The sequence below is a fragment of the Phalaenopsis equestris genome, unplaced genomic scaffold (genome assembly GCF_001263595.1).
Source record: "Phalaenopsis equestris unplaced genomic scaffold, ASM126359v1 Scaffold000374, whole genome shotgun sequence".
NCBI classification, from domain to species: domain Eukaryota; kingdom Viridiplantae; phylum Streptophyta; class Magnoliopsida; order Asparagales; family Orchidaceae; genus Phalaenopsis; species Phalaenopsis equestris.
Genome location: NW_018164816.1, coordinates 424,622 through 437,954, shown reverse-complemented (window position 1 = coordinate 437,954; position 13,333 = coordinate 424,622). Strand labels below are relative to the sequence as shown.

General features: G+C 33.9%; 1 protein-coding gene across 1 annotated transcript in view; it reads right to left on the bottom strand.

Moving 5' to 3' along the window:
- Positions 1 to 2,058: 2,058 nt before the first annotated feature.
- LOC110026500 (neutral/alkaline invertase 1, mitochondrial-like) overlaps positions 2,059 to 13,333 on the bottom strand; it is a 40,291-nt gene continuing 29,016 nt past the window's right edge. The window contains exons 2-3 of the mRNA XM_020727457.1: positions 3,354 to 3,519; positions 2,059 to 3,245 (exon numbers count right to left, since the gene is read on the bottom strand). Of these exons, the coding sequence (XP_020583116.1) occupies positions 3,028 to 3,245; positions 3,354 to 3,519 (384 nt within the window). The 3' untranslated portion in view covers positions 2,059 to 3,027. The remainder of the gene's footprint in view (positions 3,246 to 3,353; positions 3,520 to 13,333) is intronic.

Here is a 13,333-nt window from a genome sequence, read left to right as displayed (position 1 = left end):
TCAAATATATTGCTATGATAGTTCTGTTGCAAACAGCATCACTACACAGAGGCATAATGATTGTTTGTCCAGAAACAGTTGTGCTGCAGCTGTTTTCAAATAGCAATAAACGAACAATCAGTCAGCCAACTTATCCGCTACAATTTCTGCACAGCAGTTTTCTAAGGCAGCTGTTGCGCAGCAGGTTATTAATAAGCTGCAACTGCAGCTGCCCCAAACAGACCCAAGTCTGCCCATTTCAAGCCTATTAGACAGACAAATCCGATTAAGTTAGCCAAGTTATTGTAGAACAATTGTAAGATTGCATGAAGTGTCAAAGTTTATTGTCTCCAACAGAGATGGCCACCTCTTCGAGACACCAATTGTTTTGGTTGTCACGACTCTCCCTTCGCTTATTCAATCAAAGGCTTTTTACACCACAAAGAAATGAGGTATCTTTCGGTCCTTTAGGCTATCTTTACCTCATTTTTTGTACACCCCTTGAGTTGAATAAAAGCTAATATTGATAGTGCTCTTTTGTCCAATGGGCAAGCTGGTGTTGGATTGGTTATTCGTGATGAGATTGAGAAGATTATAACTACGCAGGAAAGTAACTTTTGCTCTGGAACAGCTCGCTAGTGGAGTTTGAAGCAGTTCTTTTTCTTGGCAATCTCTTGGAGGCTTGGATGTACAAAACTAGAAAGATTATCATTGAGGGTGACAATGTGAATGTCATCAAATTTTTTCGTGATAGTGTAGAGGCTTAGGTACGGCAGCAACAACGTGGAAGTAGGCCTGATCTAACTTTTCTCCATGATTTTAAGCAAGTTTTTTTTTTTTTATGTTAATATAGAATGCAAAAAAGCAGTTTTTCTCCATGATTTTAAGCAAGTTTTTTTTTATGTTAATATAGAATGCAAAAAAGCAGCCCATTTTTGTTCCTGACTTGCTTTAGATAGGTCTTTTGTTTGGGATGCTCACAATTATGACCCCCACCTCTTTGAATGTGGTGGAGGCTAATGTCAACCACATTGCAATTTTTGTGAACCTTTTATAGCTTTTTCTGTACCTTTTTATATTGTATTGCACAATGCACACTTAAGAAAAACTGAGATGGCAGATTTATTTACAATTTATGGAAGAAGATTCAAGATTCTTTGGGAACTTGGTCGATTTTAGTACAACCTTTCACCAAGAGACATGACCAGATAAAAAAGATTATTCAAACCTTCGATGATCTATTAAGGTTATGTGCCATTGACTTTTATGGAGGACGAGAATTACAAGTACACTTGGAAGAATTTACTTATAATAATAATTACCAGACGAGTATTGAGATGACTCCGAATTAAAATTTGTATGAAAGTGTAGGGCACCTTTATGTTGGGCAGAAGCAGGCGAAAGAAAGGTCATTAGAGCTGACTTGGTTGATGATGCTTTTAAGAAGATCAAACTGGTCATAGACAAATTAAAAATAGTGCAGAATAGTTAGAAGAAATATTACGATGTCAAGCATAAATCTTTTGAGTTTAAAATTGGAGAGTTTGTATTTATCAAATTTATTCCATTGAAGGTTGTTCAAAGATTTGGAAATATAGAAAAATTAAGCCACAGATATGTAGGCCCATATGAGATTGTGGAAAGAAATGAAAATGTAATTTACAAATTGGCTTTACTAGCTCAAATTCAGGAAGTAGATAATATTTTTCATGTATCTTCACTTAAAAAGTATATTGTGAGGAGTCTAATAAAATTGTTATAGATTTATATATTTACTGGAGATACAACCTGATTTGATATTTACAGAAGAGACTAAATAGATTCTAGATTATGAAGAAGCTTTGTAATAGCAAAATTCCATCTGTGAAAATTCTATGGAGACATTGATCAGTAAAGAAAGCTAGTTGGGAGAAAGCTTATGATATACAAGAAAGATATCCCCAAATTTTTAGTTCAGGAGTATTATTTTATATTAAAACTTTCAAATTTCAATATTAAAATTTTATAAGAATGAGAGATTGCAATAACTAAATAAATAAATAAAAATTTAAAATGTGTTATTTCGAATTAACTGTCGAGACGGCTCGTTTAAGTGAAGTTGAAGGGAGGACTTCATTTGTATCCACAACGAGAACGAGAGAAGTGAGAGACTGAGAGATAGTAAGCGAGAGGAGAAGAACGAAGAAAAGGAGGAATAAATTTTAGTGAGAACAAGGAAGAGGGAGAGGTGAGGTTCCGGCGCATCATCTTTGCGCAAAGGAGAAGAAGAGGGGATCGAGCACCCTCACATTCAAGTCTTCCCATGCAAACGAGAGGAGAAGTCTATGAAGAAGAATACGTGATCTGAGCTTCATATACGAAGGAAGAGGAAGAACCGTGACTTCAAGGAAAAGCCTCGTGTGTGACGTCATTATCGTATCAAATCATAGTCAAAGGAAGAGAAAAGAAGGCGAGGGCATGGCTTTGTGCGTGAAGTGGAGGGTTGGCCCTGATAAAACCCTTGTTGAGCAGCTCTAGTGCTTAGAGGAAGGAGGAGAAAAGAAGAAGACCTCCCCTGTGTTGCATTGGGTTGAGCAGAGATCGAATGAAGGAGGGAAAGACTTGTGTGTCAGATTAGGGCAACCGACCGAGGCTTATTAAAGCCATATTTGAAATTTTTTTAATCAAGTCGAGATAGAATGATGTAGGATTTAGTCATGTAGTGCAAGGATTACAAACTTGCAAGTTGTAACTCGTACAAAAATAAACATGGTAAGAAACAAATGACAAGACCATAGCCACAACACTTATTATTGGTTTCATTGCACCAATAGTTATTCAGATTTTTATACCAAAAACATAACTTGAATGGATGTCACAGCCCACTTTTGGAGGAGATCCTCTATAACAAAATATCAACACACTTACATAGTTATTTGTTCAATAACACGGAGAACTAAGAACCCTTAAAAATGAAAAAATTTTGAACGATAGGAAAAAGAAGGCAGAATGGATTCAGCAGGGACAACCAATGACAGATTTGAATTTCAAACTTGTAAAATTTGGAAGTCATACTTCGATCTCAAGTGGATGACCATGGATGCCCATGCGACGATCTATCATGCAAGAACCATCTGTTACTAGAAGAGATGGAAACATATCAAATCCATCCGTCAAACATAAATTTAATATTAATCTAATTCCAAGTTGTACATCCACTCTCTCCTGCAGGGCATAATCCCCTGTGATCTTTCCATAGGCTCTCAGCAAAATTATCCACCATAACCCTGTCAGTAAGAATAAGTACAATAAAATCATCACATAAATTTATCTTTTCATATAAAACCAGGAACTAAGCGCACACAACATAATACAATGACTCAATATGAACTCACCAGAATCAACAGGAGCCACACGCCCAATAGCAGATTCACCAAAATCAGGGTCCAAAATTTCCTCAAATCCTTCATTGCTTCCATCTAAAGGAACCGTCCTAACCTTAAAACTAGCTGGCATTAACCCTTGCCCTGGGCTATAGCAGTCCACTGTCTTTTCCCAGCTCTGGTTATCCGGTGAAAGGAGCAAAGATGATGTATTAGGCAATGAACAAAATTAATTAAAAATGAACTGAATTATGGTGCCTCTCAAGATTCAAATACAAGACACATCCATGCTGCCGGAATAAGATTAGAAATGAAAAAAATACACCCTTGTTTAAAGTCTCATAATAAAGGAAAGACTGTCATTTCATCACGCAGCGCACATTGCAATTTTGGTGATTACATGTTTAATCTGAATAGCTTTAGCACAGGATGAAATAAAAGCATTGATGATACACCTTACATTGAATTTCACACATAAGAAAGTGGCATACTAACAAAGTTTTTTCAACATAAGAAGATCGATCTACATATTATAAGAAACTAAATTGGTGTTGGAACGTGAATCTGATGATTGTTTTTTTTGTGTTTTAAAAGGTGAACTATCTTAGCATATGGAACACCATTAACAATAACAAACAATAATTCTATAAAAAACTTCTTAACGAAAGCCATAAAAATAGAATTAGCAATCACGACACAATTGATTGCAATGGATTCATCAAAAACACTCTCTGGTTAAGCACTAGCTACAGTGGTCAAAAGTAATGAAAGGTACTCTCATATTAAGCATAAATGTTACAAATAATTTAGATATTACATAAGAGACAGATAACATTATAAAAGGATGCAAAAGACCAGGAGCTGTCCAGAGAAAACTTGTCATATGTATAAAAATGATATTTTTCCTCAAATCTCCAATATGAAGGAGAGCCAACTTATAAGCTCCATATGAGAGAGATCCAAAAATTTAATAGTCCGTGCATGTATATTTGACACAGCCTACAACTGCAAAATGCATTTACAACATATCACCATAGTTTTTGGCACTTAATGACACGTGTTTCTATCACATATGAAGCTCTTCTGAAAATTACTACGTTATAGGCCAAATCATAGGAAGCCCGACACGTGTTATGTGTTCTACCTATATAACTACCATAAAAGCACAAATCATATTCTACAAGCATTGTAATGTTGACATAAATATGTTCCGCTGCAGATGAGCAAAAGATAAATAAATAACACACTAAAAATTTTCTACAGTTTTCCTGGTATAAAAGCAATTTTTATTTAAGTTGTAAGATGAATTATTTGGTTATGGTTCAGAGATTGACTTAGAGTAAGAGTGTTGGATATTCGAAGATGTCATCTGTTTAGTGTGTCGGTTCTGCTACTTCTAAGAAGAGGAAAGAAACAGACGGAAGAGAAAACGAAGAAACAAAGAAGAGAAAAAGAAGAGTCGAGCAACTGAAAAGAAGGGAGATGAAACAAGGGGGGTTGGAAGCCGAAGAGGTGACTTCGCCCAATAAATTGACGCGTGAGACGGGAGCTTTTAGGCATGAGGTCAGAGAATAGAGGAAGGAAGGAGAGTTGTTTAGAGTTTTTCATACACGAGGATACACCGCAGTGAGAGAAGAAGAGGATCGCTGCTTTTCTTTTTTGCGTCATGAAGCATATCACAATGTTTCTTATAACACTCCAAAAAAGGGAGAAATATAAAATAAATACATGGTGTTCAAGGCTTCATCATCATTGCAAAACAATACTCACAACTTTACTCATTTCATTATTCTCCATATTCAAACAAAAGTCCCCCACTTAGTTTGGGGTTTACCCATGAATGTTAATTCTAATTGTATGCTACACTAGATGCAGAGCAGTTAAGAAGCGTCATGTAAACCATTCCTCAAGATAGCTTCGCCACTTTCTTCAATATCAAAGCATGAACCTCCTAAACATGGTCTTGGACCTTGCAACGGTACTTTCAAGGTCCATAAGAATCCTCCACCACCTTAGGGGATGTTGTGACCTTCCTATGCATTAGTTCGACATCCAATTATTTCTTCTCTAGGCATATTAAAGTATTCAACTTTTTCACAAATAAATGCTTGTCTTCTCAATTAGAACTATATGACTTCTATCATCTTAAGGAGATGAAGGTCATTGATCATTGACTTAGTGCATCACTTGATGTGAGGAAAGTGAATTTAAACAATTCACCTCAAGAGCATCACTGCTCATGGTAGAAACGACCATGCCAACTACTTCCTTGCCGCCTACCTTACTCTAAAGTTTCTCCTGCAAAACATTTAACAAAATTTAGGCAAGTTTAAACCCGAAGCATGTTTTTGCTGAAAAAGAAAATTATTCACCTAAAGAGAGTCACTCGTCAACTCAGGCCAATGGACACTAAGAAGAATGTTTTAATTTATTTATTTATGTTTAACTGCAATAATTCACACCAAGCTCTTCTAAGAGATTTGCTATGTGTTTCAGGCCAATTTTCAAATGGTAGTGTAAACTTGAGATAAGACTACCTATAAATTATACCCTCATTTTGGGGGACTTCAAGGTCTAGTTATAGGTTTCTGATAAGTGCAAGCCCCTTTCTTTAATTATCTAACAAAATAATTAAAAAGAAATTTTGAATAAGGGTAATCATTAAGAATTAAATGCTCAATATATATAGTAGCGCTGAATGATATTTAAGATTAAGGAAATTCACATATGAGTTTAAAGTAGATGATGGGGAGAATAACGATCAACCCAATCAATATATCATAATTCCGCTATTATGAGCTGTCATGAACCATAGTTTATTTAGTTTATGAAGGCGGTCAACTAAATCTAAATAAAAAATAATTATCAGCAAACACAGGTTGTCTTTTCCAAAAAGATCTTATAGACCCGGGTAGGTATTTTGTTTAAAAAGATATTAACTAACAAGATACGTTATGACTCATTAAGTGCACCGCATGATTCAAAAATTCAAAGGAGTTGAGAAATTTGATAACTTCTGGGCTTCAAATTTGACTGCAATATAATGCTGACGTTTTACGATGAACCAAATAGCTAGAGGGCCCTAGTAATAACAACTCTTTTTTTTATATCATTTAAAAGTAACACTATACACTCAAAAGACAAAAGCCACATCCACACTACTGTGAGAAATTTTAAGAGTAACCACAAAAGCACGCTTGATATTATATTGAATTTTTATGGTCTTAGATTAGTCTCAAATTCATCACCCACATTAGAATATTACATTGGCGGAATGACTTTTTACTCTTAGCTTCATATAGTAAACTTCACTATAATAATTTTAAATTTTATAAACTTCAGTAAAAATTTTACAATTCTAGCCAGATTTAACTCACAAATGTTATGTGTTGAGATCCATGGGCATTTTAATAATATGATACTCTCGAGTTGAAGTGTTCTATCAACACAACCATGATTAGAATATTTACATAATTTTGTTGAGTTTTTTTTAACTATTGACTTTGCTTGCTTACATATAGAAAATTAGGTCTATGATTTTGTATATGATCTGAATTAATCTAAGAATTTGTCACACTAAAGTATCTATCAACACTATCTTCATAGATAGAGGATTTGTTTTGAATAACGAATACATCATCATATTTTTATAAGTGTAATCATTCCAAGAATTTAGATTTTTAAATGGATTTTCTTCAAAAAAAGACCATAAAGTTGTATGCAAACAAAAAATAAAATAACTTATATAGGTTTGCAAAAAAAAGTGTTTGAATCCTAGCAACTTTTGAGAAAATAGGATGAATGTCATTTTCCTTTGCTTTCATTCCAATAAATAATAGTTTGTACAATCTATTTTATGTAACTTAATAATGCATATTCCTAATGTAAATATTCAGCTATAAGGAAAGCATATTTACAATTAAAATAAGAAATTTAATTCAGCAATTTAAAGAAGGAAACTCTTAATTCTGCCCGATTTCAGTTATTCTTGATTGATATCCCCCTCATATTGATGTTGACTGGTCAAGAAGCATCAATTTGTCAACAAGGAACTGATGATGCTGTTGAGAAAGGGTTTTAGTAAATATATCAGTCTTTTGAAGATCAAAAGAGATATAGGAAAAAGAAATAACACTATTATCATTAGCTTCTCGAATAGAATGATAGTCCACTTCAATGTGTTTGTGCGCCCATGAAAGACAAGGATTAGCTGTAATTTAGATAACACTAGTTTTATTTGCATAAAAAGAAGTAAACTCAAGTTGAAGAAAACCAAACTCAGCCAACAAACCACGAAGCCATATCATCTTAGAACAAGCAGAGGACATAACACACTATTCAGACTCAGTATAAGACATAGACATTCGATCTTGTATTTTACTCTTCCAAGAAATTAAAGAGTTGAAGAGACACATACACCAACCAGTAATAGATCAGCGTGTATCAAAACTGCCAACACAATTAGCATCACTATAGGTTGTTAAGCAAATAGGAAACTCCGCAGAAATGAACAAGCCACGATGAGAAGTATCTTTTAAATACCTAACAATAAGCCGAATTGCAACTTAACGAAGATGTGTAGGCGTCAGCATAAATTGACGAATTTATTGTACAACAAATGGAATATCAAGACGTGTGATGGTTAGAAAATTGAGACTCCCAACAAGTTGTCGATACAGAGATGGATCAGATAGGAAGTCATCATCATTTCATTGATATTTAACATTCACTTCCAAAGAAGTAATGACAGAACGACCCTCTTGGAGCCTGACCAAAGCAATGAGTTCTTTAATATAGTTATGTTGGTGAAGGAAAATATCTGCGGGAGAAGAGTGAACCTCAAGACTTTAGAAATAAGTTAAATATCATCAAAATAGATTAATAATAGCACAATTTCCTTGTTAGTCTTGCACAGAAGAATGAAGTATCATATTGTCTTTGAATAAAAGAGAAGCTAAGAAGAATATTGCAAAACTATTCAAACCAAGCCCGTGGAGCCTGTTTCAAACTGTATAGAGACCGTTTGAGCTTACAAGCATCATGTGAGGGAGTAGAAAACAAATCTGGTAGAGTCATATGGATATCTTCCTTGAGGTCTCCATGCAAAAATGCATTCTTAACATCCATCTGTCATAAGGACCAGTTTTTAGATGCAGTAATAGATAGAACAAGCCGAAGAGTTGTCATCTTAGTCACAGGTGCAAAGATCTATTCATAGTCAATCCCATATTCCTGACGATTGTCAAGAGCTACCAATCTTATCTTATATCTGTCAAGAGAGCCATCAGATCGAAACTTAAGAGACTAAACCCATTTGCAACCAATGGGTTAAACGCCAGCAGGATATATAACAATATCCCAAGTGTGATTGTCTTGAAGTGTTTGAAGTTTCTCATACATGACTTTTACTCAACAAGTCTGTTTAGCAACCAGAGAATAAGATGTAGGAGCTGTAATATTAATTACAATTGCAGAATAATCATATGTATCCGAAAGACGAATGTGTCGAGTTGATCGTCAAAGAATCATTGAAGCATTTTCATGAGCAGGGTCAGGAAGGACTGGAGATAAAGAGGCAAGCCGTCGTGTGTAGGCAAGGTCAGGCTTGAATCGTTTATCAAAAGAAGAATCATCAAAGTGAGAAAGTATAACAGTGTCAGACGTCGAAAGATGGTGCTGAAAATAGTATTCATTTTCAAAAAAATCACATCTTGAGAGATGCATCATCGATTATTAATCGAATCATAACACAAAACCTTTATGATAAGGACTTTAACCCATTAAGGCGCATCGAACAGACTGGGTTGCCAACTTATGATGTTCATGGGCAGATAAAAGAACAAAAAAAACACATCCTAAAGTATGTAGCATATGATAATTAAGATATTTCCCAAAAATTCAATTGTAGAGAGAATCAAACTTCAATTGTTGAGATGGTAAATGGATTGTAGAGAGAATCAAACTTCAATTGTTGAGATAGTAAATGCTTAATCAGATAAACTGCAGTAATAAAGCTTCTGCCCAAAATTTAGTTGAAAAAGAAGATTCTAACAATAATGTGCGCACCATATCCAACAGATGACGATTTTTCCATTCGGCAACTACATTCTGCTAAGGCGTATAAGGTCATGACGTTGTGAGGCAATATCCTTGTTATAAAGAAATAATTGAAATTCATGAAACGAATATTCATCACCATTGTCAGACCGTAAGATTTTAATACGAATGGATAACTGAGTTTCAATATATGTCAAAAAAGTTTGAAACACAGTTAATATTTCTGTTTTGGTATACAAAAAATAGATACATGTGAATCGGTTGTAATTCTCAATAAATGTCACAACATATTTATACTGAATATGTCAAATAACCGGTGTAATTTCTCAAACATCACTATGAATAACATCAAAGCATTTATTGACATGACTGCCCAAAATAGGAAAAGAGAATGTTTTACTATTGCCCACTTTACAAGAAGAAAGTCAACTAATAAATTTTTATCTATAGAGCAAAAAATATCACTTTAAAACAAACAATTTAAAATAATATTATTTTGATGAATTAATCATCTATGCCAAAAGTCGGCCTTATTTTCAACAAATGAATAAGCTAATAAAAAAGTTCGAGGAATGGTAAATTGTAATGAAAATAATCTGCCTACTTTAGGACCCTTCACTAACACATTCCCCCACACCTGATCCTGCATAACACAACCATCACGAGAAAAGTATACAACACAGTTATTATTCATCATTTGACCAACAGAAAGTAAGTTCATAGATATTAAGGAGAAGCTAAGAGTAATTGAAATATTATTTCCATCAGCGACATTAATATGTGGAGTACTAGCATACGAGCATTGATTATGCAATAAATCAATTGTGCCAAATATATGATTTATGACGCCGAAATCAACAAACCAAGAAGAAGGAACATAATTAATAGTCTTATTTTGCCCTTGAATACCAGGAGCAGAAAAGGCAGAGAGAATCATCTGTTTAACCATATTTATTGTGAGAGCAAATTGATTATTGCCAACAGCCGTGAATGTAGAACCAGAATTGTGAGAGTCGAATACCGCATCATGAAAAGCTTATGGTTTGCGGTTTTAAGGCCATGTAGGACACTTCTAAATAATATCTTTGTTTTTCTTGCAATAACTACAGAACTTTTTACAACATTGACGAGCATATGACCAAATTCTTTGCAGCTGTAACACTGCTTTGTTTCCTTCCCTCGGGTGTGAGCAACATATGCAACATTAACAATTTCATATGATCCACCAATTGTAGATATCGGTTGTGTCGTCAATCTTTGTTCTTCAGGCAGTAATTCACCAAAACTTTGAGACTTAAACTGCCTTCCTTGTGTAAGGGGTATGCACAAAGATATGAAACTACCCACTACACCAAGAAAGGTGTATATAAGTGATGTAAACAATGAACAAGAACCTCCTTCCTTGCCATGCCAAGAAAAATGACTACGGGACAACAACACAAAAATTAGCACAAATTTCTCCATCGAGTCAAAAAAGACACATACAAATACTTACTTATTTTGGTGGCTCAATTTTTTTTTCTACGATACCAAGAAAAATGCGCATAATAATTTCAACAGAACATGAAGCATGAAAAATATGCACCTTGCCTAAGAAGTTGCACAAGGATGCTTAGTTTTGATAGTTTGGCGAAGTTACATTTAAAATTATACTTTATGTGCACACAACATATTAAATTGATGTCTAAGCGATAAATATGCATGAGAATGAAATTACACACAAATTTTTGTTTCCCTCTCTATCTATCTATCTATTTTTTTGCTTTCTTTTTCCGAGAAAAAAAGGGGAAAGAGAGATAGAAATAGAGAGAAAAAAAAGGATGACTCTTTTTCTTTTTCTTTTTTTTTTCTCTTTGGGCACGGGTAATTTTGTATTTTACCTGTGTAACATCCTTAGACAATATGACTGTCCAGTAATTCCAGCATTTCGGATATAATGACAGAGTCAGTTTGTGAATGACTCGTGTTGTGCACTTTTCAAGTGAATTTTTAGCCTTGATATGTCATACATATGAGCATCTTCCTTATACAATTTTGATGTTTTGGATGCATCGGCGAAGTCTATTTCATGAACAAACTTTAAGCAATTTTGACTGTAGTTGAGACATTTTGAGCCTAACTTGTGTGGCATCAAATTTGTAGCCTACTGTGTTTGAGCTGTAATTATTCGATAAAAAATTATTTTCGGATATTTTCAATATTTTAAACGTATTGCCACAATCTATTTTATAAATGAGTGATGTTTAAAGTGAATTTGGCTGCAATTGAGATAATTTGAAACTAATTTATTTGAAGTTGCATTTTTTGTCTACCATAATAATCATGCTAGATCAAAGCCATGATCATCGAGTTGGATCAAATCAATCATGGGGGGCCTTAATTATTTTAATGGTCCAGATGTATCGTTTCGACTGAAAGGAAATTCTTACAAGACGGTGGTGAGACCTGCAATGCTCCATGACGTTGAATTTTGGCCTTTAAAAGAGAAGCATAATACTAAGTTAAGTGTTGCTAAGATGAGAATGATTAGGTGGATGAGCGGCTTTACATTTAGAGACAAACTGTGAAATGAATATATTTGTAATAAGGTTGGTGTAACTCCTGTGACAGACAAAATTAGAGAAAGTCGTCTTAGATGGTTTGGTCACATTAAGCATCGACCATCTGATGATCCGATTAGGAGAGTAGATGTTTTAGATTTGACATATATTAAGAAAAGCAGAGGTAGACCTAGGAAAACTTGGGCTTATTGTATAAAAAATGATCTTAATTTATTAGAAATAAATGAAAATATGACACTAAATAAAACAATGGAAAAAAAGGATTCATGTAGCCGAACCAACTTAGTGGGATTAAGGCTTTGTTGTTGTTATTGTTGTTGTTGATGTGTCATCCATATGAATTGTGCTTTACATATCTATGTGTGCAAGATCTTCATGTAATCCAAAGAAGTTAAAATGTTCTCTATCGTTGTGAATATTTTAGCATACAACAAGGATCATAGCTCAAATATATAGAATAATGGTTATATGAATCTAAATATGATGTTGAGAGTTAAGGGTTGTTTAAAATGGAGAAGTCTCTTAAGTATTAAATAAAACAAGAATATCATTAATACAAACAAAAATTTTATAAAACTAAAATTATGTTAACTACGATATATGGATCTAAGTGTTGAAATGTAAAGAAACGGATGATAGCAATGTTGAGTGTGATGAAAATGAGATTACTAAGAATTTAAGAGGATATGCAGAAAAATTATAAAGAAAAAAATAATGAATTATCATATCAAAGGAATATTTTGAATAGTACCTATTTAATATAAGAAAGTTCAAAATAGAATTAGTTAGCGTGAAGATATACCTAATTATTGGAAATAAAATGTTAAACCTGATACTTCAAGCAGCATAATAGGAATAAGTGTAAGATGATGATTCATAAAGTTGGACCCAAAAGATTTGGCTCAACACCAATGATGATGATAATAGATTTAAGAAAGAAAAAAATGGACATCTGATGTTTCTATCTGTCATGAATATCAAATGGAATGAGAGATTTCTGTCACCGAGAAGTAAGATGTTCTAGAAGCACATCTATACAGTTAAATTTATAATCATAACTAATTCTAGAACACATCTAAAGTCATGTTTCGTATCCTTGATTATAACTCATTCTATGAAAAGACAATTTAAGAAATTACCTCTGATAAATTCTATATTATCAAGTCATGCAATAATCATGCTAGTTCTTCCATTTATATCCTTTGGATTTGATGTTTGAGGCCCCAGAGCACTCACCTCTATTTTGGGGTAGGTTGGTACCGTGTGAATTTAAAAATGATTTAATAAAAAAATATTCAAAACACATTTAAGTTTTCCATTGGGACACTACTAGCGAGTGTGTGTCGGCCGTTTTATTGTTCAACTTGACTTTCG